This window comes from Lutra lutra, chromosome 10 (genome assembly GCF_902655055.1).
Source record: "Lutra lutra chromosome 10, mLutLut1.2, whole genome shotgun sequence".
Taxonomy (NCBI): Eukaryota; Metazoa; Chordata; class Mammalia; order Carnivora; family Mustelidae; genus Lutra; species Lutra lutra.
Genome location: NC_062287.1, coordinates 97,144,739 through 97,172,031, shown reverse-complemented (window position 1 = coordinate 97,172,031; position 27,293 = coordinate 97,144,739). Strand labels below are relative to the sequence as shown.

The window sequence follows — 27,293 nt, the reverse complement described above, 5'->3', positions numbered from 1 at the left end:
CAGGATCCCCCTGGACTTGTGCTCCTCTAAGCAGCCAGTAATTTCCAGGTGGAGTTGGGAGAACAAGGTTGGAAGGCACAGGTGCACGGTGCTGGGGAGGACGCCCTTTACCGTTCCTAGGACGACATGTGCCAGCACTGGGGAGCTGGGGACCCCTCAGAATGCACCCAGATACACACAGGAAGAGGAATCTGGGTAAGAAAATTATTCTGGGCTTTGTTGAGGCCCCAGAGGGCAAGGTGTTCTACTTTCCGTGGCCTGGATGAGCAAGAGGGAGCTGGGGAGAAGAAATGTACCAGGGCACGAAATGCTCAACCCACGATCTGGACAGCCTCTGCTCTCAAAACCAGCCCAGCCAGCCTCCTTGGCCTGACCTTCGAGGCTCCTTATGCTCTGGTTCCCAGTGTCTTTCTTTCTTTCTTTTTCTTTTCTTTTCTTTTTTTTTTTTTTTTTTTTTTTGCCTCTTTGTCCAGGCTTTCCCTGTGGAGATTTTCTCTCAGCTCACACCATGCCGGTGTCTGCCTCACAGTAGGTGCTCAATAAACATCGCTTCTCTTTTTCCTCACACTTGCCTTAACATGCCACCCTCACCTGTGCCAATCCCTTCTGCCTCTGATGCTCTCCTTGGCCTATCTGCCCATCAGGCTTGACCAGCCAAGCTCTCCATCCTTCCAAACCCAGGCCCAAGAAGCAAAAGCGGGAAAGTGAAAAGAGGCCCAGATGCAGAATCTACGGGTTCGAACTCCAGCCCTTCGCTGTGTGACTCTGGGCACGTCCCTTAACATCTCTGGGTTGGACCGGATGATTTCTGAAATCTCTCTGTCCTGATTCATTTGGCTCTCCTTCCCAGCCTCCAGGTTTTTCCTTATTCATTTGTATGAAAATATTTTCTAAATACCTAAGTCTCGAAGGTTGTCCTGGAGCCAGCATTCTCACTCCACTGATTTATCTCTGACATTTACTTCTGTCCCCCAAAATATTCCTAGATCAGGAGACTGGTACACATCAGTTTTGTCTCCTTACAAAATTCTTGACCCCTGTGCTGCTCTTAGCTCCGCGCTGAGCGCACAGTATGGGCTCAGTAACTTCCCATGGAAGTGGAGAAATGCTGAATAAAGGTACCCGACAGACTGAGAGCAGAAGGAGGGAGACTGGCTTCCAGCTTGCACAAGGGGCTGTGGTGAGACCTGGGGAACTTTTTGAATCTAAGTCCCTCCTCAGCCACTAAGCCTGTCCTCCAGGCACCTGCTGAAGCCCTTGGGGGCCATCCAAACCCCAACAGCACTTGCCGATCGGATCGCTGGCCTCTGCCCAGGTGCGACGCCTCTGCCCCCACAGAGGAGACAGATGTACCTGAGTAGGTTTGCAGGTGCCCCTGGTTAGTGACAGATGGAAATTTGATTAGGCTCCTTCTGGGCAGCCTCATGAAAGCCATGTGCAGGAAGAAATCGGGAGTGGGGAGCTGGGATCCTCCCCCACTGTGGGGATAGCACTGGAAATTCAAGGACAGTCCCTCAAACCACGATCTCTCTTGGAAACTGTCCCTGGGCACCTCCCAGGTCCCCAGGCTGGAGGTGAGAGGAGCCTGGGTGGTTCTTCTTTACTCTGGGCCTGCTGGATCTGCCCAAAGGTGTTCCCTCCCACCCCTGCTGTAGCCAAGCCCCTGGGGCAGGATCAGCAGACCTCCGGCCATCAGAGCCTCCCACCCCCATCTATCAGGTCAAACATTGTAGTTGCAGAAGCACTTTTCAGCCCTCATGCCTCCTGTCTTATTATCCCTCCTAGAGAAAGGTATATTTAGAGCCAAAAGAAAAGATCCTTAAAGATGAAAGTCCAGGCCCTTGGAAACCTGACAGAGTAAAAAGGGCTTTGGAGTGAACTGCCCAGGAGCCCTCGAATCCCCACCTACTCTATGAACACTGCTTAGCCTTCCCTCTGCAAACATCTGTAGGTCAAGAGCACAGGTCGAGCACAGTCAAACTCAGCAGAAGCCAAATCTCATCCTAATGCCTTCCCTAGCCACTTCGTATATCCTTGAAGAGAAGTCTTCCCCAGCCTGTTCCAACCCTTGCCCTTGGGATCTGGACCCTTCAGGGGCCTCTGAATGCTCTGCTCTGAAATTGCACCAATCGAAGCAAAAATGAGACTCCAAGCCAGGCTTCCCGGTGCTTGGCCGGGGATTTTCAGCAGTGCGCCAGAGAATCGCCCTTTCAAACTGGTCCTCCCAGCTTCCTTCCGAAATGCCCAAATGGCTTGTGTCCCTCTGGTGCCGGGGTGGGGACATGAGCTACTGGGGTAGGGGGGAGGGGGATGTCCCAAGCACTGTGTGCCATAATAGGGTTGGAGAAGCCCCGCTTTGGGATCCCAATCTCTGCACTGCTCTTGGCCCCACCTTTGGGCACTGCCCTCCATGGCCTTTGACTCCCTAGTCAGCAAGAACCTCAGGTCCCTGAGGGGAGGAAGGATCTCCAGGCCGGGCCTGGTCCCTGCCCTTCCCAAAGGAAGGAAAATAGACAGACACCCCCCCAGCTTCCAGCTTCCTTTGGCAGCAGACCCCTCCTCCAGCTCCAGCTCAGCTCTCGGCCCCCGGTTTTTGCATTTTTAATTCAGGACAGAATGTGATCTCCTGCAGCTCCTCGCTTTATCCTGTTGCTATTTAAATTACAAATCGGCCCCATCTCCCTGTCACTCTTGGGTTATTTTTAGCTTCTGGTAAATAGCAGCAGGGAGAGTTGGATCAGGTGCCCCTCCCTTAAGGAGCTGTGTCCCTGCAGCCCCGTGCCCACAGGAGGGGCACCCTTCCCTGCCAGTTGGCACCCCCAGTGCTCCCCTCCTCCCAGCCCCTCTCTGGGGGTGGAGGGGGTAGGGGGAGAGCTGCAGTCTGGGACAGGCATCCGTGCTCAGCTCTTCTTAGTCTCCATTCAACTCTGCCACTCCCAGGTCTTCTTATCCATCACTCAGGGCCGACTTCCTTCAGGGGTCTTCCTGGACACCCGCGCCCCCCCCCCCAGCCCCTGCCCCGGAGGTCCAGCTCTAGAGATCCAAAGATCTCCTAACTTGTGTCTCATCCTTGCTACGACTCAGGAATTTTACATGTCTTATCTTCTTCAATCTTCCCAGCCCTTCTCCTGTGCGGGTATTACTGTTCCTGTTTCCCACATGAGGAAACAGGGTCAGAGGGGAAAGTGACTCAACCAGCTAGGAATTAGCACCCAGGTCTCTCTGACCCCAAAGACAGCATGTGTGTGTGCAAGCCCTCTCTTGGTGGGAATGTGAGTGCCATTTCCCCGAATGCCCAGGTTGATTCTCAATGCCAACCATCATTGTCTTTCCTGTGTGTTTGTCCCATAGCATCCCATTGGATTGGGGATGGGCAAACTGTGGCTGATGGGCCATATCCGGCCTGCTGCCTGTTTGTGGATGGCTGTGAGCTAAGAATGGTTCTTATAATTTTAAATGGTTGGAAAAAAAGCAAAAGAATAATATTTGTGACAGTGGAAATGATATAAAATTTAAAGTTCAGGGTCTATAAATAAAGTTTTACTGGAATGCAGCCACACTCATTCATTTACATATTGTCTGTGGCCACTTCTGCGCCACAATGGCAGACTGTGGGACTTGCAAAGCCCAAGATATTTACTATTTGGCCCCGTACCAATCTTACTTTTGGCAGGGGAAGGGACCATGTCCCACCCTTCCATCTCATGCAGCACTTGGCCCAGGGCCGGAACTATAGATGGAGGTGCTGGTCCTCCTTCAGGGTCCTTTTGGGGCCACAGGAGTGCCCAGCTTGGGGGAGACCCTGACAGCCACACGGGAGTGATTCAGCTCACATGTTACCTTTTCTCTCTCCTTCAGCTTCTTCACAGGTTTCTAAACGTGCTTCTCTACCCAGATCACCTTTTGAGATGCTCAGGTCCAACCCCAGACTACCTATAGCTGGGTCTCCAGGGATAGGACTTTAGAAAGGGTTTTTGAAAAAAAAAAAAAAATCCCCAGGTGATGCGGTGTGGTAACCACTGGGCTTAGCTCCAGAAGCCCCAGCTCCGCATCTCCTGACCCTTTCTGACCAAACCTAATGTCTTTGGTACCCCTCTGGCTTTTCCCAGGCTGGACGCTGCCCTCTAATGGTCTCCTGAGCATTCAGGACTTTCTCAAGTATAGGGGAGATAGCTGTCCTCAAGCCCAGATGTGGATACGAGAAGTTCCCCCCACTCCCCTTGCCCACCCAGAGTCACTACTGGCCCATACCTGCCATCTTTCCATCCTCCTAAAGTAGCTGCCAGGGCTGCATCCAGCCCACAGTAGGGCTGTGGGAACCTATTTCCCAGAAGCCATTATGTCCCTAAAAGCTTCTAGTGTCCTGCTGAAAGCCCCCGTCCTCACTTACGTCAGAGGCAGCCCCGCTTCAATCCTGCTTCCGCTTCCACCCCTCGGCCCTCGGATTTTTGTGCCTCCGCAGTTCTGTCTAAAAGCCTTTTCTCTCTGTGAAGGGCTCTCAACTGCTTTTCTTAGCAACTCCTCACAGCGGGGTGGGAGGTTTATCTGCGAGCCAGAGCAGCATGGAACTGTGGTGGGCAGAGGATGTGAAAAGGCCACCATGGGTCTTAGGCTTACCAGCCCCCTCCCACCACCGCTGCCACCCCAACCTTGTGGCATCAGTCACCAGGCCATGCAGGACTGCTGCCGCACGGTAGGGCTTAGCTTGAAACCCAGCTCATTCCACTGGGGTCGCCCTGAGAAGCCCAGGGCTGTGCTTTTCCTGGGCTGCTTCTGCCCTTTCCTCGGGGAGCTCTTGCCTTAATGCCTTGTGCTGCCCTGGTCCTAAGATGGGGCTCCTGGCCTGACTACAGGGTTGATCTCTCCAGGTGTGACAGCTGGACCCCCCCCCCACCGCTGTCTCCTGTAGCCCTCACACAGGGGACATGGAGGTCTCACAGTTAGAAAGGAGCCACAGCTGGGCCACCCTGTGTCCTTTGTGACTAGACGCCTCGAGTTTGGGCTGAGGAGGGGTGTCCACTTAGGAACCAGCCTGGGGGAGATTCCAGCCCTTGCCACTGCTTCGGAGTTGGGGGGGGGGCACGCGCATGCATGCTTGCAAGGACGTGTCCCATCTCAGCCCTTTCGTTGTTCTCTGGTTCCAATCCTCTAAGCCTTAAACCCCATTCTGGCCTCCTTTCCAGCTTCAGATGCTGTGTGTCCCTGTTCCACAGCCAAGGAAAATCTTGGGGTCATCCCCTTATGTTACAGATGAAGAACTGAGGCTCAGAGACAGATTGCCCAGCTCAAACACATATAGTCAGGCCCTGGCAGAAGTGAGGTACAGGCCAGGCCTCTGGACTCCCAGATTAATACTTCTTCCAGGATTCTACATTCTCTGTTCCATTGACCGTCAGTCTCTGGTCCTCTCTCCTCCCCCCAGAGGACTTTAAGGGGCTCTGTTATCTGCAGCCAGAAGGCAGGGGACAGATGATGACCTCCTCCCAACCTAGTGTCCTGGAAGAACTGGAAATGGAGCCCCCTGATTCCTTACATACCCCAGAAAGTGAAGGTAGAGCCCACGTGAACCCAACCTACTTCGTATTTATTCTGAGTATCTCACTTCATGATGGTGAAGTTTTCTGCCCTTCTCTTCCATTCTCCCTCAAGCGATGGAGGCCTGGTACTGTCATAATCCATTTAAGTCCTTCAAGCTCCCAGGGCTGGGCCAGTTTCATGAAACCCCCTCCCAGAAGCCCCAGGGAGAAGTGGGGCAGCGTGAGACGCACCTCAAGTCCCCAGGTTGTAAACAGACAGGAAACCTGTCCTCTCTAACGGGGCTGATGGCTTCAAGGACTGCAGATGCCTCAGTGTCCCTGTGGACCCTCCAGAGGAGGTCACTCTGGTCTAGGGGATTTAGAGGGGCAGCAAGTCCAAGTTGAGGCTGTGGTCTGGGAGAGGAAGAGAAAGGGGAGGGCTGCCCCTGCCCTGCCCCCACCCACTCCTCATACCTATCCTCGGGGTAGATTCCCCACTCTTGTTGGAGGGGCAGCCCTTCCTCTCTCCATTCTAAGTCATAAGTGTGGTCTCTGGGACCCAGTCCAGCCAATTCCTCCAGGAAACCTCCTGGGCGGAGATGGCAGGACCCCAGAGGCTGGGAACCTTTCACAGGCAGAAGATTGGAGGGAAGTGAGAGGTTCACCATACCACTGGGGATGCCAGTGAGGGCCCCACAGGGCAGAGAGGTCCAGGTGGAGATTCCTGCTTCATCTCCAGGCAGCAGGGTCTCAGCCATGGTGTCGGGAAGCACCTTAGTCACTTCTACAAGCCAGTGCCTAGCACAGAGTCAACCCACGAGAAAGTTCAGGTAGGGCCTATTGCCTGAACCCGGGTCCTTCTTCTCCCAGAAGAAGGGCCCAGGGGCCATCTCTGGGCTCTCCTCAGCAGAGAGAGGCTTGATGTCTTGGTTATTTCTCTCCTCGGCGCCTACTACAGTGTCTGGTACTCAGTTAGCATCAGTAATCCCATGTTGGATGAATAGGGCAGTTCATAGAGAGAGGGGCTCCCAGAAGTGCCCCTTCCCCTTGCACACGGAGGGCAGAGACCCCTTGGTAGTCATCTCTGAATCCCCAGGGCCTAGAGTAACGCCAGGCAAGCGGCGGGTCCTCAATGAATGTTGACTGAAGGGGGGGTGGTCCCCAGCTTTGAGCTTCCCTCTGCCCCCATTCTCCTTACCTGTAGGACACCTGCTTGCGTAGGTGCAGCTGGCGGAACCGCTCCTCCACGGGGGGCATAGCGGCCATGCCCCGGGGTCCCTCGGGCCACAGCTGCGAGACCTCGGCCTCCTCCCCCCGCCGGCAGCGCCGCCGCACCACCTCCTCCTCGGCTGCCCGGCCGCCGCCAGCCCCGTCCCCGCGGGGCCCTGCGCCGCCCGGCCCCTCGGCCATCCCGCGGCCGTCCTCTTCCCGCGGCTGCTGCGGCCTTTCGGGCTTGCCCGCTAAAGTTCAGTCTCCCTTCCTCCTGGGCCCCGGGACGCGAGGCGGGGAGCGAGGGAGGGGAGACCTGGGGCCCGCACGTCCCTCCCGACGCCGAGGCTCAGACGACGGGAGCGGCGATTTGCCCGGCGACGCGCCTGGGGAAGGTTGGCGGGGATCGTCCCGCGCCCCCGGGGGTCCTTGGTAGGTGTCGGGGTGCTGCGTCGTGCGCGCTGGGGCGCTCCCCTGACGGCTGGAGCCCGAGCCCGAACCGAGCCGGAGCCCGGGCGGCGAGCGCGCTCCTGCAGCCGCCGCCACTGCCGCGCACCAGAGTGTCACCTTAGAGACACCCGCCAGCCCGCGGGGTCCGGAGGGGGAGGGCGCCTCCCCGCCCAGCCAGCCGGCTCGGGGCACGGAAGGAGCGATCCCGGCCCAGCCGGCGGCGGGCACGAACCCTGCCCCGGGCTGAGGCTGGGGGTGTGGGGCGCCCGGCAGAGCCCACCCCTGCATCACCTTCCCCGCACCCCGCTTCCCGGCAGCTGCCAATCACAGCCCCGCCCGTCACTCAGCTGCTGCGATGCACCCCCCCCCTCCGCCCCCCGCAGCCCTTGTCCCGCGCTTTCCCGCTCCGGCATTCGCCCTTGCGCCGGGCAGGTGGGGAGAAGGGGGGGTCGGGGGCGGTGACAGGAGCTGGCTTTAACCCTGTCGGCGCCACGAGAATTTAGAGACCCAATTAGATTTGGGAAAGAGCACAGTAAGGGGAAAATGCTCTGGGGTGCATTAAATTCGGGGATGGGCCTGATTGCCGGTAACCCCTTCTCTAGGCCTAGAGCTCTTCCGGACTATTCCAGGAGAGGGACCCACAGCTGGGGGTGGGGGTGGGGCGGAGAACGTCCAGACCCTGGAGCCGAGGTCTCAAGGCCCAGCTAGCTGCTTCCTATGACCTTACCCCGCTAAGGTTCTTGGGCTAGGGTCTTCCAGAAGGTTCAGTCATCCTCCTGGGTCAGTTGACGCTGATGGGAGAGGAGGAAACCAATTCAGAAAGGAAGGACTAGAGAGGTCTCCTTGGAGTCCGTTTTGGACTCCTCTATTTCCCCCTCCAAATACCATGGTTCCCCCTTGCATACTCTCCTCTTGTCCCTGGGATGTTCATCATCTGAACCTCACATCTGGTTGATGATGGGACCCTCGTTGACTTCTCAGATTTAACACCTCCATTTCACTGTCCCAGACTCATCTTCCTGAAGCTGGCCTTTGACCATAGCACTTACTCCCCCTCTGTGGAATTTAAGGTCTCCCTTTGCCTATACATTAGCCTGGCATTCAAGGCCTACCTCCATCTTTCCACATGCTATACTGAGGTTCCATCAATTTCCTTCCACTCATCTGAGCTCCTTATTCTGGGAATTGGCATCAGGCCTGTATAGCATTGTTCATCTCCAATCTCCTCCTGTCTATGTATTTCAAATTCCAGGGCTCCACTCAAATGCCCACTCTTCCAGGAAGTCTTCCTGGATGGCTCCAGCTGAAAGTCATGCTCCTTCCTCCCAGACCCTATTGCCCTCTTCCCCAGGTATCTAGTGTGTGTCTAGTCTAGTCTAGGGTTTATCTTTTGCCACTGACAGTGAGCCCAGGGAGGTGGGAAGCACCAGATTCCCAGAGCTAGAGAATGGGCTACAAAGGGGGACAGCTACTTAGGGTTCCTCCAACTCTAATCGGTCCTACAGTGGCCGTCCTCCTCTGTGTCTTTGTACAGGTTGTTCCCGTGGCCTGGAGTGTGTCCTCTTCTCTAAAATCCTGTCCATTAGTCAAGGCCATTCTCAAGTGCCACATCCCCCAGGAACCCTTCCCTGATCCTCTGCTACAGATGCTGTCTCTCTCCTTAGCCCTAGAACTATTTCCTGGGCCTCTGTCAGCACCCTCCCCTTCACACACAAACAATAACTAACATCTCATTTGATTCTCACCACAACTCTGGGTGGTAGATATTATCACTTCCTCCATGTTACAGACGAGGACACTGAGATGTTATTCAAGTGATTCAAGCAAATAAATCACTATTTAATAAACAAAACTACCAAAGGGCAGGACCCAGCTTCCCTCAGCTCTGCCTCCCACCTTTCTCTTGGTCCAGTCCTCCCATGTTGGGTGAATGGAATAAATGGAAGTGCATTTAAGCTTCTTGGCCACAGGGTAGCTTCCTCCCTAAATCCAAGTTCTAAAGAAGCCCACCCTTGGAGGGGGTGAGGCAGGGTACTTGGGAGCCATCCCCTACCTCCAACCTCCCAAAGTGCCTTTGGGTTTGCTAATTTTCCTAGCAGCCTGGCCCAAGGTAACCTCCTATACCATGAATTATGGTAGTTCGGGCTAGATTTGACATTCCCTCACCAGCTGCCTAGCTGCTGGGTTTCCAGGTTGGTTTTTCCTTCAGCTCTTTCCTGCCGGAGCTCTCCCCACTCAAACCTTTTTAAACTAAAGCATCTCCCCTTCATCCCCACACCTCCCCCCACCCCCACCCCGCCCCGCCTTAGGACCTGCTGTTGACTGTGTTATGGGTGAGTTGTGGCACTTGCTCACTTCCCAAGAATCCAAGGGAAGAATGAAGGCCCTCTCCCCTGACTAGTCCGGGGACCTTCTGCAGCCTCTCCCGGATGCAGCTAGCGGCTCTGCTCATCTCCAGCCCACTGCGTCTGCACCCAGAAAATGATAGCTAATGCATTTTCGAGTGTTTACTGCGCAGCTGACCTTGGGCTAAGAGCTTTGTGTGCAAGCTTTCACTTGTCCCTCACAGCACCTTCAGGAGGGTGGGGACTATTTCACAGATGAGGGCACTGAAGCTCTGAGAGCTGGGTGACTTGTTAAGGTCAAGTGCAGTGCAGACGTCAGGACCTCCACCCTTAACTGCCACTCTGTTAACAAAGCAACTGAGCCTCCTTTGGAGGTGAGTTCTCAGCCTGGCTCCCCCAGCGAACCAAGGAGCACCTGTTACCTACACCACAATTTAGCCAGCTGGCTCCTGGGACCATCCAGCCCTCTGGAACTGGAGCGTCGGTCTGGCTTACTCCATCTCCAGGCATTGCCCACAGTTGTTCTCCCTGCTTCTAGGGCTTCGGTTTCCAGTTGTAACCAAGGGTCTGTTGTGGCAATCTGGATGGGACTGGGACAGCCATCAGCTGTGTGTGTGGCCAAGCTGGCGGCTGGCAGAGTGTGGAATCTACAGGTCCATCACCAGGGACACGTGAGGGATGTGATGCATGACCCTGAGGAGGTCGTATGTCAACAAGTGGCATGTGCAAACAGACTAACCCTGCATCCTTACAGAGGCAGGAGACACTGCCCTGGGTGGACAGACATTGGGTGGTGATCGCAGATGGCCTCACTTGGATTGCCTCACCAAGCCCTGAGCTCTCTGGATTAGTTGTTCTAGGTAGCTCCAATGTCCTTGGATTTTAAAAAAATATTTTATTTATTTATTTGATAGAGAGTGCGCTTGTGCACGCACAAGTGGGGGGATGGGGCAGAGGGAGAGGGAGAAGCAGACTCCCCACTGAGCAAGGAGCCCAAGGATCCCAGGACTCTGGGATTGTGACATGAGCCAAAGGCAGCCGCCTAACCAACTGAGCCACCCTGGTGCCCCTCCCCACCTTTTAAATAAGATTTGTTTATTTATTTGGGAGGGAGGGGCAGAGGAAGAGCCAGAGAGAAACTCAAGCAGACTGTGCTGAGCGCTGAGCCTGTTGGGGGCCTGGATCTCATGACCCTGAAATCAGACCTGAGCTGAATGGGGGTCTGCTTCAGTTTCCTGTCTCCCCACATTCTGCATCTGCAGAATGCCCTCCCTTTGTTTGGGCTTCTCTGGTCCAGAGTGGACCTCTCCATCCACTCCATGAACGCTTGCCCCACCCGCCTAATCCTCTTCCCTCTCTGTGGGCTCCCTGTCTTCTAGAAATAACCATGGTCAACTTTCTCCCATCCAAAAGAATCACCATATTGTACACTTGAAACTAAAATTGTACTGTATGTTAACTAACCGGAATTTAAATAAAAACTTTAAAAAAATGAACAGCCCCCAAATTGCTCTTGATCTCACCTACCTCTGCCCTCCAGGTGCCACTCTCTGTTCCTTCCTAGCAGAGCTCCTCAAAAGAATTCAGTGCATCCCCAGGTCCCCCTGTCCTCTTCCCATCCATCCCTCCTGTTCTCACTTCCACCTCACCTCTCCCCAAAACAGCTCTGACCAAGGTCACTGGTGACCTCCTCATTGTCCAAGCGAGCAGACACTTTGTGTTCTTCTCATCTTTCCCAGCCTCTCAGATGTCATCTGACACCACTGATCTCCACTCCTGGAGGCTTTCCTCTGTCTGTTTCTGGGCCACTCTCTTCTCCCTTTTTTTTCCCCCCTCTCCGATCATTCCTTCTCAGCCTCCCTGTGCACTCCTTACCTTCTACTGTCTCTTCATGTCCATATTCCTGGAGTTCTGCCCTCACCTCTCTTCCCTTTATGTAGACTCAAGACTTTAACACACCAGATGCAGACAATGTCCTTATCTCCACCAGGGATCCCTTTCTCCTAAGCCCTAGACTTCCATGTTAACGGGAACATTCTACAGGCAACTCAACTTCGAGATGTGCTCAAATGAATTATTTTCTCCCCAAACCTGCTCTTCCTCCTGTATTCTCTGTCCCCTCTGATGATCTCATCAGCCACCATGGCCTCCACGTCAGGCATTTCAGTGTCATCCAGGCTCTGCCCTCACTCCTGCACCCCACAGCTAATTTGATGTGAGAGCTGTTGTTAATTCTTTCTGATTATCTCTGGACTCTGTCTCATCCTTGTATACCACCTGCAGAGCTGTGGGACAGGCAAATCTGATGATCTCACTCTCTGGCTTAAAAACATTCAGTAGCTCCCCATCACCTTCAGAATGATATGTTCTTGGTTTAGATCCCTGGAAAGGCCATCCTTTTCACCAGGGCCAGGACTCAGGTGAGGCTAGCTGAGTGCCTGGGTGTACAGTTTAAGGAGGGGCTCGTTCTCAGGCTTGTTTGTACAAGCACCTCTATGCATAGGGCACCCTAACCCTCCTTGGCTCACTTCAGTCCTGGCCCTGTTTCTCATGGCTCCACACCTTTGCCCTTGGCCAATCTCTTCACTCCCAACACCCTTACCTCTCTCTACCTTACCAACTCCTACCCATTCTCTGAGACTCAGTTCAAGGGCCACCTCCTCTGAGTGACCCTCCCTGATTCACCCAGTCTGAAGTCTATGAAGTCCACCTTGCCCTCCATCACACCAGCCCCGATGGCTGGTTTACTCCCCAGCCTCCACCACCAGCCTAGCACCTCTGAAGACAGTTTGTTGAGTGACTAACAGAGGGAACAGATGAATGTCAGGAAAGAGGTCTGCTAAAAGTTATTGTTAATGAGACTGGAGTTTAGGGCCAGGAGCCCAGTCTCTCATGGCCTTGCTGTAGAGGCCTGCATGTCCTAGCAGCTCAGACTGATGCCCAACAGCAGGCAGCGAAGTCCCTATCCAGTGGTCAAGACGAGGCTGTGAAGGAAAAGGGAGAGAGGATGGCCTAATGGCCAGTTCTGAGGTTCTAAGTTTCCACCAGCTGGTGGGCAGCTGGTGTAGACACATCCCACCACCACGTCCTGCTTAGGAAGACATTTGAGTCCCCTTGGGATCTGGCCCCTGATCACCACCTGGCCTCAGCTCTCTGCTTCTTTGCTCTCTACCATTGGGCTGTTCTAAATGATTTGAATTTCCTTGAAGTTTTCCTGCTCTCTCACATCTGAGAGGCCTTTGCTCGGGCTGCTCCCCTTCTTCTGAAATGCCCCTTTTCTCTCTCCTGCCTACTTCCAGCAGTCCATGTTGCCTCCTCCAGGAAGCCCTCCAGTCTGGGTGAGGTGCCCTCCTTTGTGCTATGACAACACGCTCTAGCTTGGCCCTTAGGAGGGGGCTCGATATTGCCTCTAAATGCACAGCTCATCTTTCTTGGAGTCACCATGGGCCAGGACCTTCTCTAAGCCCCTTACATAATTTACCTTGTTGACTCCACAACTACCTCATTCCTTGGGTGTTATGTCCTGTTTTACAAATGGGGAAATGGAGGCTCAGAGAGATTCGGGTTATATAGTATCTCACTTTCCTATGCTGTGTAACAAATGACCATGAACATGGCAGCTTAAGATGACATACGTATGATCTCAGTTTCCATGGCCCATAGTCAGCTCAGCCTTGCTGGCCCTGTGTGTGTGTGGCGGGGGGTCTCATCTGGAGCCGAGATGAGGCATGTTGAAGTTTTTGGTGGAATTCAGTGCTTTGCCACTTTGGCCCTCAACTCCTGGAGGCCACCCCCTCCATGCACTTCACACATAGTTGTTTGCTTCAAGGCCAACAGGGGACTGTTTCTTCTCAGGAAAGGCTCAGTGCCTTTTTAAAAAAATGGCTTTCACCTGATTAAGCCAGGCCCACCAAAGATCATCTCCCTTTTGATGAACCCCAAATCTGTTGATTTGGGACCTTCATTACAGCTGCAGAATCTCTTTACTTTTGCCGTAAAAGGTCACCTAATTATGGGCATGACATCCCCTTGTATTTACAGGTCTCCTGCACACTCAAGGGGAGGGGATTAAATAGGTGTGTATGGGAGGGGGAGGGGAGCAGTGGGGAAGCAGAGTAGGGGCCAGGAAGCTTGGAGGTGGCATTAGAATTCTGGCTACCATGCCCAGCTAAGGAGCGGCAGCCTCAGGAGTTAAACATAGATCTCTGACTGTGGAGCCTGCACCTTTGACCCAGCTGAGGCAGAGGACACGAGGGCTGAAATGTTGGCAGATGTCAGGAGGACCACACTGGGTAGAGCACGGGAAGTGTCCGGCACAGCGTCTGGTCCACAGGATAGGCTTGATCCTAGCAGTTCGCATCCCCAAAAGCCAAGACTGTGGCTGATCTGCTTCTCTGCCTCCATTGTCAGCAGTCCGAGGAGCAGCCTCCAGCAGAATCCTTGGAGCATCTAGTCGGAATCCTGCACCTGGCTGGAAGAGGGAGAAATGCCCTCCCACATGCCCACACCCCCAATGAACCCCTGGCCGAATATAAGATAGATTTCCCCTTCTCACTCCCCATCTCTCAGTCCTGGTCCCCTCCCTGCCACGAAGAAAGTCCCTTCCCCCCCACCATGAAGAAAGGCACAAAGTCAGGAATTGATGCTGCATCTTTTTTTTTTTTTTTACTTTTGCCTTCTTAAAGCTTGTGCTGAGCTGATGGAAGAAGCAGTTTGGCAATTAAAAAGGCCCAGCGGCTTGGGCAGCGGCAGGGGGAGGCCGGGTGAGGGCCGGGGGAAGAGCAAAGCCCGCACTAACTTCATAAAATATAAAACAAGGGAGGGGTGAAGGGAGGATGGAAACTTGTAAAATACAATATTTTAGGGGATTGGCAATAATAAAAAATAAGGTTCATTATTTACAAACAATTTCTGTTCTTGGTCTCTGTACAGTGGGGTGGGGGGTGAGGGGGTGTGTGTGTTGGTGTGTTGATGGGTGTGTTTGTGGGGGGGGGCAGGGAGGCAGTGGTCCAGTCGGTCATTATGAGAAAGGAGGGGGTCAGCCCAGTGAGTGGTTTATCTGAGAAGGACGGAAGGCTGTGGGAGGGAGAGGTGAGAACAGAGTGGTCCGCCCAAGGGAACAGTCCAAATGTGATGGGGAAAGGAGAGGCCCTGGTAGGCAAAGAAGGGCTGGGGAGAAGTGGAACCCTTTCTCCTGGGGTGGGGACAAGCTGGATCCGGGTTAGAGAGCAAGACCACCCTTCTTCCGGGTGCTAGAGGGGACGTCCTGTGTCCTGGATCTTGATGTGCCTAGGAGAGTTTGATGGTGGTATTGGGGCCGAGATCCCTGGAGAGAGAATAGAAGTCTGGGGTAAGTCTGTCCATTGAGGACCTTCTCACCACTCTGCACGCTGGACCAGAATGCGGGTGGGATGGGGCCTTGGGGAGGCGTGGCTGAGATGGGGTCCAGCCCCTCTCCAGCGGAGAATGGGTGGAGCCTGGGGCCCCGGAAGGGAAGGGGCCCCGCCCACCTACCTCTCACGGAACCACTCCTTGGGGTGAGAGAAGTCCGGGCTGGTGCCGTTTCCACCGATGTCTTTCGGCCAGGCCTCGCTCAGGTACTTGGTGGTCTCGTGGGTGCTGTCCAGGTGGTCATGCTGCAGGTGGTCCTGGGGCCGCTGCTCAGCTGGCCCTCCCGGCTTGATCTCCCAGCCGTCTGGGGGCTCCACGGGCAGCAGGGCGCTGCGGCCATCCTCCCACGAGCCTGCCCCCTCATCGTAGAACAGGAGGCTCCGGGAGGGCACTGGACAGAGAGCTGATGGTGAACCTCTGGGCCGAGCCTCCCCACTCCCAGCCACATTCCTGGCCCAGCAGTGAAGTACGAAGGCCTGAGTCAGAACCCCAACTCTAACACTGCCTTTGGGTATGACCTCTGGCGCCTTAGGCTTTGCTTTAGCCTTTCTGAGCCTCAGTTTGCTCCTCCATAAAGTAGGCATACTAGGGTCGAGCTTGTGTAGATGTGGTTTGATGAGAGCGTTATGGACAAAGTGATTGAAACTGTTCAGTAAGCACTCTGAGAAAGTAGTTCTTCCCAAGCAGAGGGTACCAGGGTGGGGCATCTGAGAACTGGGTTCTAATCCTACTTCCACTACTCACTTCCTCTGAGACCTTGTATCAAAATCCTTCCACTTTTCTTTTTTTGGAGATTTTATTTTTTTGAGAGCGAGCACAAGGCGGGTTTGGGCGGGGGATGTGGAGGAGCAAATTCCCCCCTGAGCAGGGAGTCTGAGTGGGGGGTGGTGAGGGGGGCTAGGCAGAGGCTTAACCCCCAGAGCCACCCTGGCTCCCTCTTCCCTGTTCTAGGCCCTAGTGTGCCCTTCAGGAAAATGAAGGAAAAGGAAACAGTTTGTTGGATATCTACCCTGTGCTAGGCATTGTGCAAAGCCCTTTGACCTGTATATCAAATAACGAGCATCTCACAGAAACTTCTGGAAAGGAGATATTCTTAGGCCTGTTCCAGAGAACAGGTAACTGAGGTTCTAGCTTATCAGGTACTTTGGCCTACACTGGAAAGGAGAGGCAGACCCAGGGCTGCCTGCCTCCAGGATCTACCACCACCTTCCCGGCCCTCAGGCCCTGACCTAAGAGAGTATGTGAAGGACACTCCCTGCCATTGAGCAACGCAGCAGCCCGGAAAGCCAGCCGGCTCCAGAAGCCACTTCCTACCACAGACACACACACAGGGCCTGCCACCCACTGCATTCTCTCCAAGGGGCTCATTCATTCCTTCGCTTCCTCGCTTCCTCGGACTCCCTTTGTTCATCCACAGTGGCCCCACCCCCCACTTCCCTCCCTTCCTCTCCTCCTGCTTCCTCTACCTCCAAACTCCGAATACCCCAGGGCGCCTCTGGCCTTGGAAAACGGATATGTGACTTTCTCGACTCTCACAGCCCCAGGGCCCACCTCCCTCTGCAACTGTCCTGTCTCCTCTCAGGCCACGCTTGTCCAGGGAGTGGTTTTGGCTAGCCACATCCACTTCCTCTTCCCCTAACCCTCCCCTCCCCTTCCTCCTTTCAAGGCCCCGATGGTCTAGCTCATTCTCCCTGCCTATTCCTCCTTCTTGAATCCTACTCCTCCCCATCTCCTCCCTCTCTGACCCCCCCCCATCTCTTTCCTCTTCCTCCTCCTGTCCTGCCTGATGATTCGTTTCTGGTAGACGATGAACCGTGAGAACATTCCTCTGTAGGTCTACCTGAAGCACCTTCTGTTTCTGGCAGTCCAGACTATTCTTTGCTGTCTCCTTGCCACCCACCTAGTGTACCTTTTCTTCCCCCCTGGCAAAGTCTTCAAAAAGGGAGGGGATGCGCTCAATGACTAAGCGCCTGCTGTGTACCAGACCCTGTGCTAAGAGTGTGCGTTCCGTTCCCTGTGCCATTTAGTTGTGACAACTGCCATGCTCGGGGAGTGCAGAACTGGGACTTCTGTTTTTCAGATGAAGACACAAAAGCTTAGGGAGCTCAAGACATGTGCCCAAGGTCAAGCAGTTAGCAAGCGGCAATGGCAGACATGACGAACTTTGAGGCCTCATGCTCTTAATCACCATCGGTCCCCCGCGGGGAGATAACTACCTGAGCTCCCACCACGGCTGCCCCTCCTCTGCCCATGCTTGACATCCTGGCATTCCTTAACACGATGCTTCAGCCACCACTGTCTGATCAAAGAGTGCCCTTGAACCCAAACTCAGGTGCTATCCCAGTCCTGAAATGCTAATTGTCCCCGGCAGATGCCCTTTAACCACTGGCACTATAATTCATGGGGGCCTGGGCGGGGGGAGCGGCAGTAGGGTGGGAACATTCCTGCTGTCCCCTAAACCTCCCCCCAACCCCTGCAGGCCACTCTTGGGTGCGCTGGAATCAGGGAGCCTGCAGTGTAGCCCCAATTCTACAACTAATGTTGAATAAATCATGGACCCTTTGGGGGCCTCAGTTTCTCCATCTGCAAAACCAGGAGGTAGAATAAGATGTTGCCAACCCGGAACCCGCCCAGCTCCTGTCTTTTATCTGGCTGATGCCCAGACGTTGGGACTGATGGAAGATGGCCTGGCGGAGAGCACTCACTCTGACTGGCTGTGTAGACGCTGTCAGCAGCCACGGGGTCTTCCTTCACAGTCTGGGAGCTGGAGGAGAACTCAGGGAGGCAGGGCACAAGGGAGCCCAGCACCAGAACGAAGCACAAGGCTGCCACCTGGTAGTGGAGAGAGTGGGGGTCAGAGCGGGTTGGGGGAGGGTGCAACGCCTGCCACCCCCAATTTTTTTCCCCCAAAACAATAGGTATAAAAAGCCTGGTATTTTTCCAAGAAAGCAGCACCCGGAGCCAACCACCTCCTAGATGTGTGGTCTTCTCCCTTTGTTGGAGAAGGTGGAGGAGGCTGCTCAGGCCATCTCAGCCCCTCAGGGGCCACCACAGGCAGTGTCAGAAAAAGAGGGAAGTAGTCAACATGGATATCACCTGTAAGGTGGGAGATCAGGATAGGGAGAAAGGAGTGGGGGGGCCCTGGGTGGGGGGCAAAGGAGGGGGACAGAGCATCACACCAGATTTGCAGCAGGACGAGGAAGAGTCACACATCTGGAACTAAGCCGGGCCCATGCAGTGCCTGACACCAGACAGCATGAGGATCTCAGAGGCCCCAGGGAGTGATCAGCCGGGAGGTACCAGGCTGCACATTCCCAGGACAGCGTGCAAGAGGAACCTGCAGATGCCTGAACCACACCCTGCACATTCTTTTGGGTTTCTAGAGATTTGCTCAGCCTTCTCCTCACTCACTATTCATTCCAGTAAGAAAGAACCAAATGTCTCCCAACCTTGTGTCTCCCTAAGCCCTTTCCCCCTTAGGGTATAGAAGCCGCCTCCTCAAGGGACTTACCCTACCTCCTAACTGGGTTCATGTGCGTCGCTGCACATCCACATTGTGTTAGAACTGGTCAGGGAAGGTCATGTTCGGGAAGGCTCCATGCACTTGGTGAAAGAGGCTGGGGTCTTCAAGAGCCGGCCCAGCAGGCACTAGGGTGGTGTATCCTGGTGGTGTTGCCCAACCCTCAGAGTTCTGCCTGCCTTCCTAGAAAGCCAGCCTGGGGAACACTTGTCCTTGCATGGCCCTGTGGTGAGGGAATAGCACCTACCATGAGGCAGGTCCCAGTCTGGGTGGCGGCCATCTTGTAAGGTCTTGAGATCTTGTTGGTGACCAGAGTCTGAAGCTTCTGCAGCTGCTGGAGCAGGGTCCTGAGGAAGGCACTGTGGTCACCCAGGAGGCTCTGCACCAGCAGGCATCTCTGCCTCCTGGAACTTTCCCAGGGAGCCCCCGGGCTGGCCCCACACTTGGCTTCCACACCAGGTACCCGTTTCGGTCAAGACAGAAAAGGTCACCTCCCGGTTGGCTCCTCTGTGGTGTGGCCTGGGGAACCTGGGGCCTATCTTGGGGTGAATTTCCTGGGTCACCCTATGGGAGCTCAGGGGTGCTCTGTGGTGCTCCTTGCCAAAGTGGGTTTGGAAGGTCTGCCCCACCTGGGTTGAGGTCACCTTTATCTTCACCTACACCAGTCACAGCTACATTGACCTTCCTTCCTTTGTACCCTACGACTGCCAGAACGGATAAGAAAGCCATCCATGTCTGGCAGGTGTCTAGTGTGTAGGGAGGGTCCAGTAAATAGTAGGTACCATTTTGGTTAATTTTGTCACTGTTGCTTTTATCCTGGCACCTGTAGCACCTTATTTCTGTTCGTGGATTTCCACGTCAGTCTCCTTCACTAACTGTGGGCTCCCTGAGGGCTAGGACTGGGTCCCACCCAACGTGGAGCCCTCTGGGCACGCACAGGGGGTGCTCAGCCAGTGCCTGGCCAACTATAGTTTAACTTTCTTTCCTCCACCTAGCTGGCCAGTGGGGCTGCAGTTACCAGAATGTACAGCAGGTGGCAAAATAGCTCCAAGGGCCTGGCCCTATTTTGGGCTGAGAGAGGAATCTGGGCCAGAGGTAGAGGGGTGAGGGGTGTGGGCCCCCGCCCCCCTTCCCTGAGTGGGGGGCATTCTTGATCCCAGGTCAATTAGGGGGAGTGGCTGGATCCTGCTGGAGAAGCTGGGGGAGAAGGAAGGAAAGAAGGAGAAAGCCTTCTGTTGAGCACTGGCTAAGTACCAGCTGTCGTCTCTTGTCATTTCAATTTACCCCAGCAAATAATTATCAGAGACCTACTGTGGGCTCATGGCGAGGCACTATCAAGAATTCAGAATAACCATTAAAAAAAAAAAAAAAAGAGGAGAAGAAAAGCTAACATGAATTGAGCATTCCTAAATGCCAAGCACAGTGCTGGGCCTTTTACCTGCACCGTGTCATTGAATCTTCCTAAGAATCCTGGGAGATAGAGCTTCTATCGTCCCCTTTTAGATAAAGCAACCGGGGACCAGAGAGCTTTAATGGTTTTCGCAGGATCACAAAAATGGCAGAGTGGGATTAAAAAACCCAGGCTGTGACTTTAGGTAGGTGCTACGTGCTGGGCCCTGTACTGAGGTTTCTCAAAGGGAACAGTGCGTGTGAATCATGGAAGGATCTTGGTGAAATGCATATTCTGATTCTGCAAGTTGGGGTTGGGGGTGGGGAGAGTTCCGAGATCCTGTGGTTCTTACAAGCCCCCAGGTGGTGCGGATGCTGCTTGTTGGTGAGAAGAGCTTGGAGTGGCAAGCACCCGTGCCAGGAGTTCTAACGTTAGGGCTCTAACGTTAGGGTACGTCAACATCACCTGGAGGGCTTAGTAAAACACAGATTGCTGAGCCCTCCCCGGGAGTTCCTGATTCAGTAGGCCGGCTCCAGGCCTGAAAATCAGCATTTCCAATGGTTCCCAGGCCTGGGGAATTCCGCTTTGAAGGCCACCGCCCTACACCAACTCATTTAAGCGGCTCACCTGGCCTGTCAGGTGTCTAGACCTATGTGTGGATGAAGAAGGATGGGAAGCCAGGGGTTCCAAGCTGCAGTGTTCCATGTTTCTGGGGTTCCTGTCATCCTGAACTCAGCCATCTGGCCTGTCTCCTGCCTCCCAGAACTATGCCAGAGCCGGGCCCTGCCTGGAGAAGGACGGGGATCACGGACGATGCAGGGGGCACTACCTACCTGTTGGCATTCTCCAGGGTCTCTACCTTCTTCCACAGTTCGTTGTTCTCTGATGTAAATGTCTCCACCCTGAGGGGGCCAAGCAGACACAAGCTCAGGGGCAGTCCCTAGGCTCACTGCTGCTCCCTCTGCGCTGCCCACCCCTCCCTGAGTACCTCCCCATCCCCACTCCTGTTCTGGTGCCCTTGGAGTGAGCACTGGGGAGAGGGGCAGATGGGGAGTGGGTCCCAGGCCCGCGACCCTGCTCAGAATGCTTACTTCTTTTCTAGACATTCCACGTACTCCTTCTTCTTACGGCGGCTCTCCTGGGCCGAGATCTAGAGGGGGAGGTGCCAAAACAGGGGTTACCACAGCCACATAGCCATTTCCGGGGAGCTCCCACAATTTTAGGGCTGTTATCACCAGGGGAGCAGAGGCTCCCATCCACCAAGGAAGCAGCCCTGGGGCAGGGCCAGGGTCCAGCTCATGCCTTACCTTATTCTTGATTTTTCTCCGGACCCTCTTTAAGGCCTTTTCTTCGGCTTTGGTGAGGGGGAGTTTCGTGGGGATGGGGTAGCCCTCAGCAATCAGGGTGCGTTTCTCCTCCTCTGTCAGGAGCAGTGGCCCTGATGTCCCCTGTAGTTTCTGTGGGAAGTCAGACATGCTGGTTAGGAACCAGGCAGCCCTGGGTTCAAATCCAAGCTCTGCCATAGACTCTGCGTGACTCAAGAAAGGCATTGACTCTCTCAGCCTCGGTTTCCTAATCTGAGATAGGGTGGACCTGGATTAAATCCGCTAACATGTAGCAACAGTGCTTGGAGCCCAGCATGTTAGGTACTCAGTATATTATCGCAGGGTGGGCGTGGGGGCCCCCCCGACCCCATCCTGGAATCCACAGCCTCAAAACTTACTTGTTTGGAGCTGCTAGACAGCAACCCTTTTACCTGCACTATGATCTTTGCTTGGGAGGCTCCACACAGGACTCAGCTCCATGTTTCCCGGGGCAATTTTGGGCCTCCTGAACACCACTCCCCAAGCAGTGCTCCTTGGAGCTGGCCTGAGCCATCCATGGTAATGTGGAGTTCTAGTCCTGCCTCTAGTCCCTGCCACAGTGGGGATGTGGCAGCCTCTTGGACTTCTCTACCTGTTTCCTCTTTACCCCAGAGCCGGATGAAAAGATTCTCACTCTCATCTGCCGGGCACACACCTCTCTGAATGCTTGTGGGGACGGGGACCATCAGGGTTGGAGGTCCTAGACCCTTCCTCGCTGCTCGCCTGCAGGTGGACTTACTCAATCCCTCTTCTCTAGGGCCAGCCCGCCCCCATCTGCTTACGTGAGGGGCGGTGAGAAGGGGGGAAGTGGAGATGGCCGTGGATGAGCGGGCCATGGGCCGGACAGGGCTGGAGGGGGGCAGAGAGCGGGGACTCTGGGAGCCGTCACTGTCGCTGCCGTGGCTGCTGGGGGGCGTCAGAGGCATCTGCACCAGGTCCTCTGGGGAGAACAGGGGGAATCCAGGTTAGCAGGGTTGCAGCCCACCTCTGCTTGGACATCAGAGGTCAGCCAGGTCCCCCCGACACTGTGGGGGACGGAATACTGGGGCCTTGACCAGCTATCCCAGAAGCTCCTCTGCCATGTCAGAAAGTTAAGCTAACATCCCAGAAGTTCATTTCTGAATGCCAGTCCGTCTCCGACACCACAGAAGCCTGGCTCCTTTAAGCCCAGTCCCTGGTGTGACTATCATGGAGGCCAGATTCTCGAAGTCCCACCCTCTCCCTGACTTCACAGGGTCCAGGCCCTGGGGAGCCTCCACTGGTAACCCCAGAGGGGACTGGAGTTTGCCCACAGCCAGATCCATGGGGATTAGATGGGGCAAGCAACAGCCTCTGTCACTTCCTTTTTCCCACTGCCAAACATCAGCCACAGCAATCCCAGGGTTTCCACTTCCAACTTGAGCATGACAGGACAGCAGGCACTGGGCTCTCAGCAGACCGGCCAGGAGCCCTGTGGGCTCAGGCCTCCCCTCCCCACTGCTGCTCTGTGGCCACAGCATCAGGAAGACTGACACGCTGTAGATGGTCAGAGAAAGGCCTGGGTAGGGCCACGAGGACCGCGAGCCCAAGTGCAGGGAGAGCTCCCAGGACAGCACAGAAAGCCCTGATCATTGCAGAGCCGGCTGAGGCTCTGGAGGAACAGCCGCATCCTTCCAGACTCTGCCTCGAGCTGCCCCCCTGGAGGAGTCCTCTCTCCCTCCCTGGACTTTCATTTGCCTCTTAAGAATGCCATAATGTAAAGAGCCTGGAATGTGGAGTCAGGGGGCCTGAGTTCAAGTTCTGCTGTCATGCACCCCAGGTGTGTGACCTGTAGTCATATTTATTAACCCCTCCCAGCCTCACTTCCCTGCTGGAGGGGAATGAATGGACTTCAGGGTCCGTGAGGACACAATGAGCTCATGTCTGTGAAGATGCCTTATGGATTGAAGGGCGCTTTCCAACATGACGTGTTTTCACGATGGCCCCTTCCTACCTTCTGTGAATCTTCTCTCCGAGGGAGTGAGCAATGGGAGGGCGAAGCTTGGGTCTTATTCATCTTTCTAAACCTTGTGCTACTCAGCCCAGAGCCTGATACACAGTACATACTCAATGAATGTTTGATGAATTAATGAGATAGGGTTGGAAATATTCGGTAAGCCTGTTCTTCTGGCCAGTTCAAGAAGCTTTCTCTGTTCCCTTCTCCCCTGTCAGATCTGGGAATGTGCCCCCACAGCCTCCTGGAAAATCTGCCATCTTTAACCCCTATGTGTGCTATGAAGTTGGCTCTCACTACTCTGTGATCTACTTGGGCACAGGACCTGTCTTCTGTCTCTGCTTCCCTAGACATGCCCAACGAACTCTTTTGGATGGATGGATGGATGGATGGATGGATGGATGGATGAATGAATGGGTGGATGGATGGGTGGCCATAGAGTGGGCTTCCATTAGTGAATGACAGGAGGGGGGATTAGCTAACAGGGTGAGGGCATCAATAACAGAGATGACAGTTGTAGACTAGGTAAAAAGGGAGCTGGATGGTTGGAAAGTGCACAGGGCAGGGAGGAAAGGATATTCTGGGGAGATATGGGAGCTGTTGAGGGAGATGGATGGGCTGGGCCAAAGGATGCTGTCTGCCCAAGACTGGAAAGAAAGAGTCCCTCTCTGGACACACTTACCCGGTGTCACTTTGAGGAACTGATTCACCTCCTGGGGCTCTGCTTTGATCACTGGCAGCTGAGTCATCTCTCCTGGGGCCTGAGGAAGAGACAGGTCCAGCTCCATCAGCTGCCCCTGGGGCTGTCCCCACCGTGCCGTTCAACCTCCCACCCTCCCTAGAGCTGGCGGTCTGCTCTGCACAATTAAGGAGGTGGATAGACCCAGGGTTCTGGGCACAGCCCAGACGGAGGAGAGGCAAGTTCTCAGGCTTCGAGAAGTCAAGTCAGACCTAAGAGAAGAGAATGATAGCTAAGTAGCTAGTGTAGTTTAGACCTAAGCTCGGAGAAGGAGGGCTTCTTGCGGCCTCCAAGGGCAAGGCCATCTCTTTAATGGAAGCTGCTCTTTGCTGACTCTGAAGGTCACAGGCCTTGGTATATGGGTTGCCAAGAGGAGAAAAGTAATGTCTGGCACATTGTTGCTGTTCAGTGAATGACAACAGTAGCGCCGATGAAGAAGGCCTGAACTGGCTGGGGGCGCGGGGTGAGCTCTCTAGGCAGCTGAACCTTGGAAGTATAAACAGGAACGTTCCAGATAAAGGACAAGGCAGGTGGTAAGTGAAATGAAAGGAATTCCCAACTGCAAAGGCCCAAGGGGCTAGAGAGCATGGCTGGCTCTGGAATCTGCAGGTATTTGGGGTGTCCAGAGTGTTGGGGTGTGCCGGGGGGAGTGGTAGGAAACAAGACTGGAAGGCCTGGCCGGGGGGTGGGGGTGGGGGTGGTGGTAGGATTCACAGAAGGTAGAAAGGGACCAGGCAAAGAAGTCTGAAACAATAAGGAGTCCCTGATGGGGTGTATCGCAAGGGACTGACAGAACTAGATTTATGTTTTAAACAAACACGCACTGCTATTTCTTTATGTTCCAACTTGCTGTTCCAGAAAGGGCATCAAGAACATGCATGACCTACTAGGTATTTACCCCAAAGATACAGATGTAGTGAACTGAAGGGGCATGTGCACCCCAATGTTTATAGCAGCCATGTCCACAATAGCCAAACTATGGAAAGAGCCTAGATGTCCATTGATAGATGAATGGATAAAGAAGATGTGATATATATGTGTGTGTATATATATACACACACATACATACATATCATGGAGTATTACTCAGCTATAAAATAAGAAATCTTGCCATTTGCAATGACATGGATAGAATTAGAAGGAATTATGCTATGCAAATAAGTCAATCAGAGGAAAACAATTATCATAGGATTTCACTCATATGCAGTATTTAAGAAAGAAAACAGGAGCATAGGAAAGGGAGGGAAAAATAAAACAAGATGAAATCGGAGAGGGAGACAAACCACGGGAGACTCTTAAACATTGGAAACAAATTGAGGGCTGCTGGAGGGGAGGGGGTGACGGGATGGGGTCACTGGGTGATGGACATTAAGAATGGCATGTGATGTAGTGACCACTGGGTGTTACATGCAACTGATGAATCACCGACCTCTACCTCTGGTACTAATAATACATTATGTGTTAATTAATTGAATTTAAAAAAAGAACATGCTTGGCTTCCTACACACGATTCTCAATATGCATCTAACTGGTCCTCTCTTTGTGGAAGGCACCATGTTTTTGGGTGCTGGATTTCAGGACTGAGTCTCTTTTGGGTCCACAGCCAGCAGAGAGAGGCCATGACACTGTGGGTGGGACACAGAGCCTCCAATGTAGGCAGATGAGTAAGAATCACAGAAGGTTCAAGTTGCCAGGGACCTTGGAGAGTCTCTGGTCTACATCCCAGCTCAGCCCTCAGGGGACAGAGAAGGCACTGTGATGCAGGAGGGTGGGTCATGCAGCCTATTACCGACAATGCCAGCTTCTGGTTCCTGGACCTTCCACAAGGGCATCATGCTCTTACTAGAGTGGAAAGTGTGGGCTTCTGAGACTTGGAGGCCAATTTTGGAATGCGGTTCATTATTTCCGTGTGTGGGATTTTTGTTTTTGTTTTTTTAGAGAGGGGGGGAGAGAGGTGGAGGAGGGATAGAGAGAGAGAGAGAGAGAGGCTCTTAAGCAGGTTTGATCTCACGACCTGGAAATCACGACCTGAGCAGAAACCAAGAGTGGGATGCTTAACTAACTGAACCACCCAGGCGCCCTGCAGCTCATTATTTCTCACTGTGTGATTCTGGGCAAGTCGCTTAGCTCCTTGAGCCTCAGTTTCCCTCTCTGAAGCATGTGCCCAGCCTCCCGAGACTGGCTCTTGCTGCTGCGCTGCTGCTGCTGTGCCTTCCTTTCCTGCTTTGTCAAGACCTGAGGAGTCGCTGAGCCATCTTGGAGATGGTCACAAAAGATCTTCCGTCTTTGCAAGGGGCCCTTGGTCCTCTGGGTCAGTGGGGGGCCGGTGGGTAGGAAGGGGCTAATCTTGGCCTTGGGCCACATACATTTTGATCAGGTGAGAAGGTGTGGCCAGCAGGGGGCAGAGCCAGTCAAACCCCAAATGTAGGGATTTCAACCAGGCCCTTACATTGTAGACTCAGGGCTTGGAGCCCCTTAGAGGCAGTTCATGCTCCCATTTTACAGATCAGAAAGCTGAGGAAGAAAGAGAAGGGCAACATGCCCAGAGCACAAATGAGAGCTGAGCTGGGACCCAGGCAGGGCCCAGAGTCTGGGGCTCGCATTCCCAGGAGACTCTTCAGATGTTCATGTTGGATCTAGAGTTGAATGCATATCATGGGGGGGGTGGGTGGGAGGAGGGGTGGCCTGAGTGTATGAGGTAAAAAATATCGATCTCACAAACATATACAACTGAAATACAGCGCAACTGTTGTATTCTCATTTTGGTCTTTCTTTTTTAAAATCCCAACACTTTGAGGGAGCTGTCTGACCTGGGCTTTCTCCATCCCTGAGGCCCCTGGTGCTCAGCCCTGCCCAGGTCCCTGTCAGCTGCCTTCTGCACACAGCGAGGGGCCCCGGCTTCCTCCGAGGGTGCTACAGCTTGTTCCCATTCTAGGACGGGGAAGGGGCAGCCCAAGGGGTCGGCAGAGGCCTGGTGCATGAGTTCTGACCCTCAGCCCCAGGATCACGTTGCTCCCAGTTCACATAGCCCCGGGCTACACAAGGCTTCCGAGGCCTCTTCCCACAGAGGCCCACCCCTACCCCCAACCCCAGGGTCCCTCCCTCAGCCCCTGGGAACAGTCCTCAGGCTCACCTGGTGGGGGATGGGCAGCCTGGACAGGGGGCTGAGGCCCAGCAGCGGGGGTGTGGCCATGGCAGCAGCAGCGGCCATGGCCGAGGAGGCAGCCAGAGGGTCCACGGGCAGCTCCGGACTCTGCTCCTGCTTCACCATGACGGAGCACAGTTTGTGTCCCAGCACCCATGCTCCATGTTCCACGTCTGGGGAAGGGGGCAGGACCAGGCTCAGGGGATTCCCCGAGCAGAGGGCTCTGCTGCCCTCCTCCCCCTAGGAGCTGCT

At 54.4% G+C, this 27,293-nt stretch overlaps 2 protein-coding genes across 5 annotated transcripts in view; both read right to left on the bottom strand.

Annotated features, from left to right (window-relative positions):
* DGKZ (diacylglycerol kinase zeta) overlaps positions 1-6,941 on the bottom strand; it is a 41,402-nt gene extending 34,461 nt beyond the window's left edge. For both annotated transcript variants that reach the window (XM_047690743.1, XM_047690744.1), the window contains exon 1: positions 6,715-6,941. In XM_047690743.1, the coding sequence (XP_047546699.1) occupies positions 6,715-6,926 (212 nt within the window). In that variant the 5' untranslated portion in view covers positions 6,927-6,941. The remainder of the gene's footprint in view (positions 1-6,714) is intronic.
* Positions 6,942-14,159: 7,218 nt separating this feature from the next.
* The window catches only part of CREB3L1 (cAMP responsive element binding protein 3 like 1), a 34,483-nt gene continuing 21,349 nt past the window's right edge, over positions 14,160-27,293 (bottom strand). For 2 of the 3 annotated variants that reach the window (XM_047693196.1, XM_047693197.1), the window contains exons 3-12: positions 27,030-27,214; positions 23,840-23,918; positions 21,968-22,125; positions 21,129-21,278; positions 20,913-20,971; positions 20,655-20,723; positions 18,679-18,778; positions 17,617-17,743; positions 15,035-15,302; positions 14,160-14,846 (exon numbers count right to left, since the gene is read on the bottom strand). In XM_047693196.1, the coding sequence (XP_047549152.1) occupies positions 14,810-14,846; positions 15,035-15,302; positions 17,617-17,743; positions 18,679-18,778; positions 20,655-20,723; positions 20,913-20,971; positions 21,129-21,278; positions 21,968-22,125; positions 23,840-23,918; positions 27,030-27,214 (1,232 nt within the window). In that variant the 3' untranslated portion in view covers positions 14,160-14,809. The remainder of the gene's footprint in view (positions 14,847-15,034; positions 15,303-17,616; positions 17,744-18,678; positions 18,779-20,654; positions 20,724-20,912; positions 20,972-21,128; positions 21,279-21,967; positions 22,126-23,839; positions 23,919-27,029; positions 27,215-27,293) is intronic. The other variant, XM_047693198.1, reaches the window with a different exon arrangement.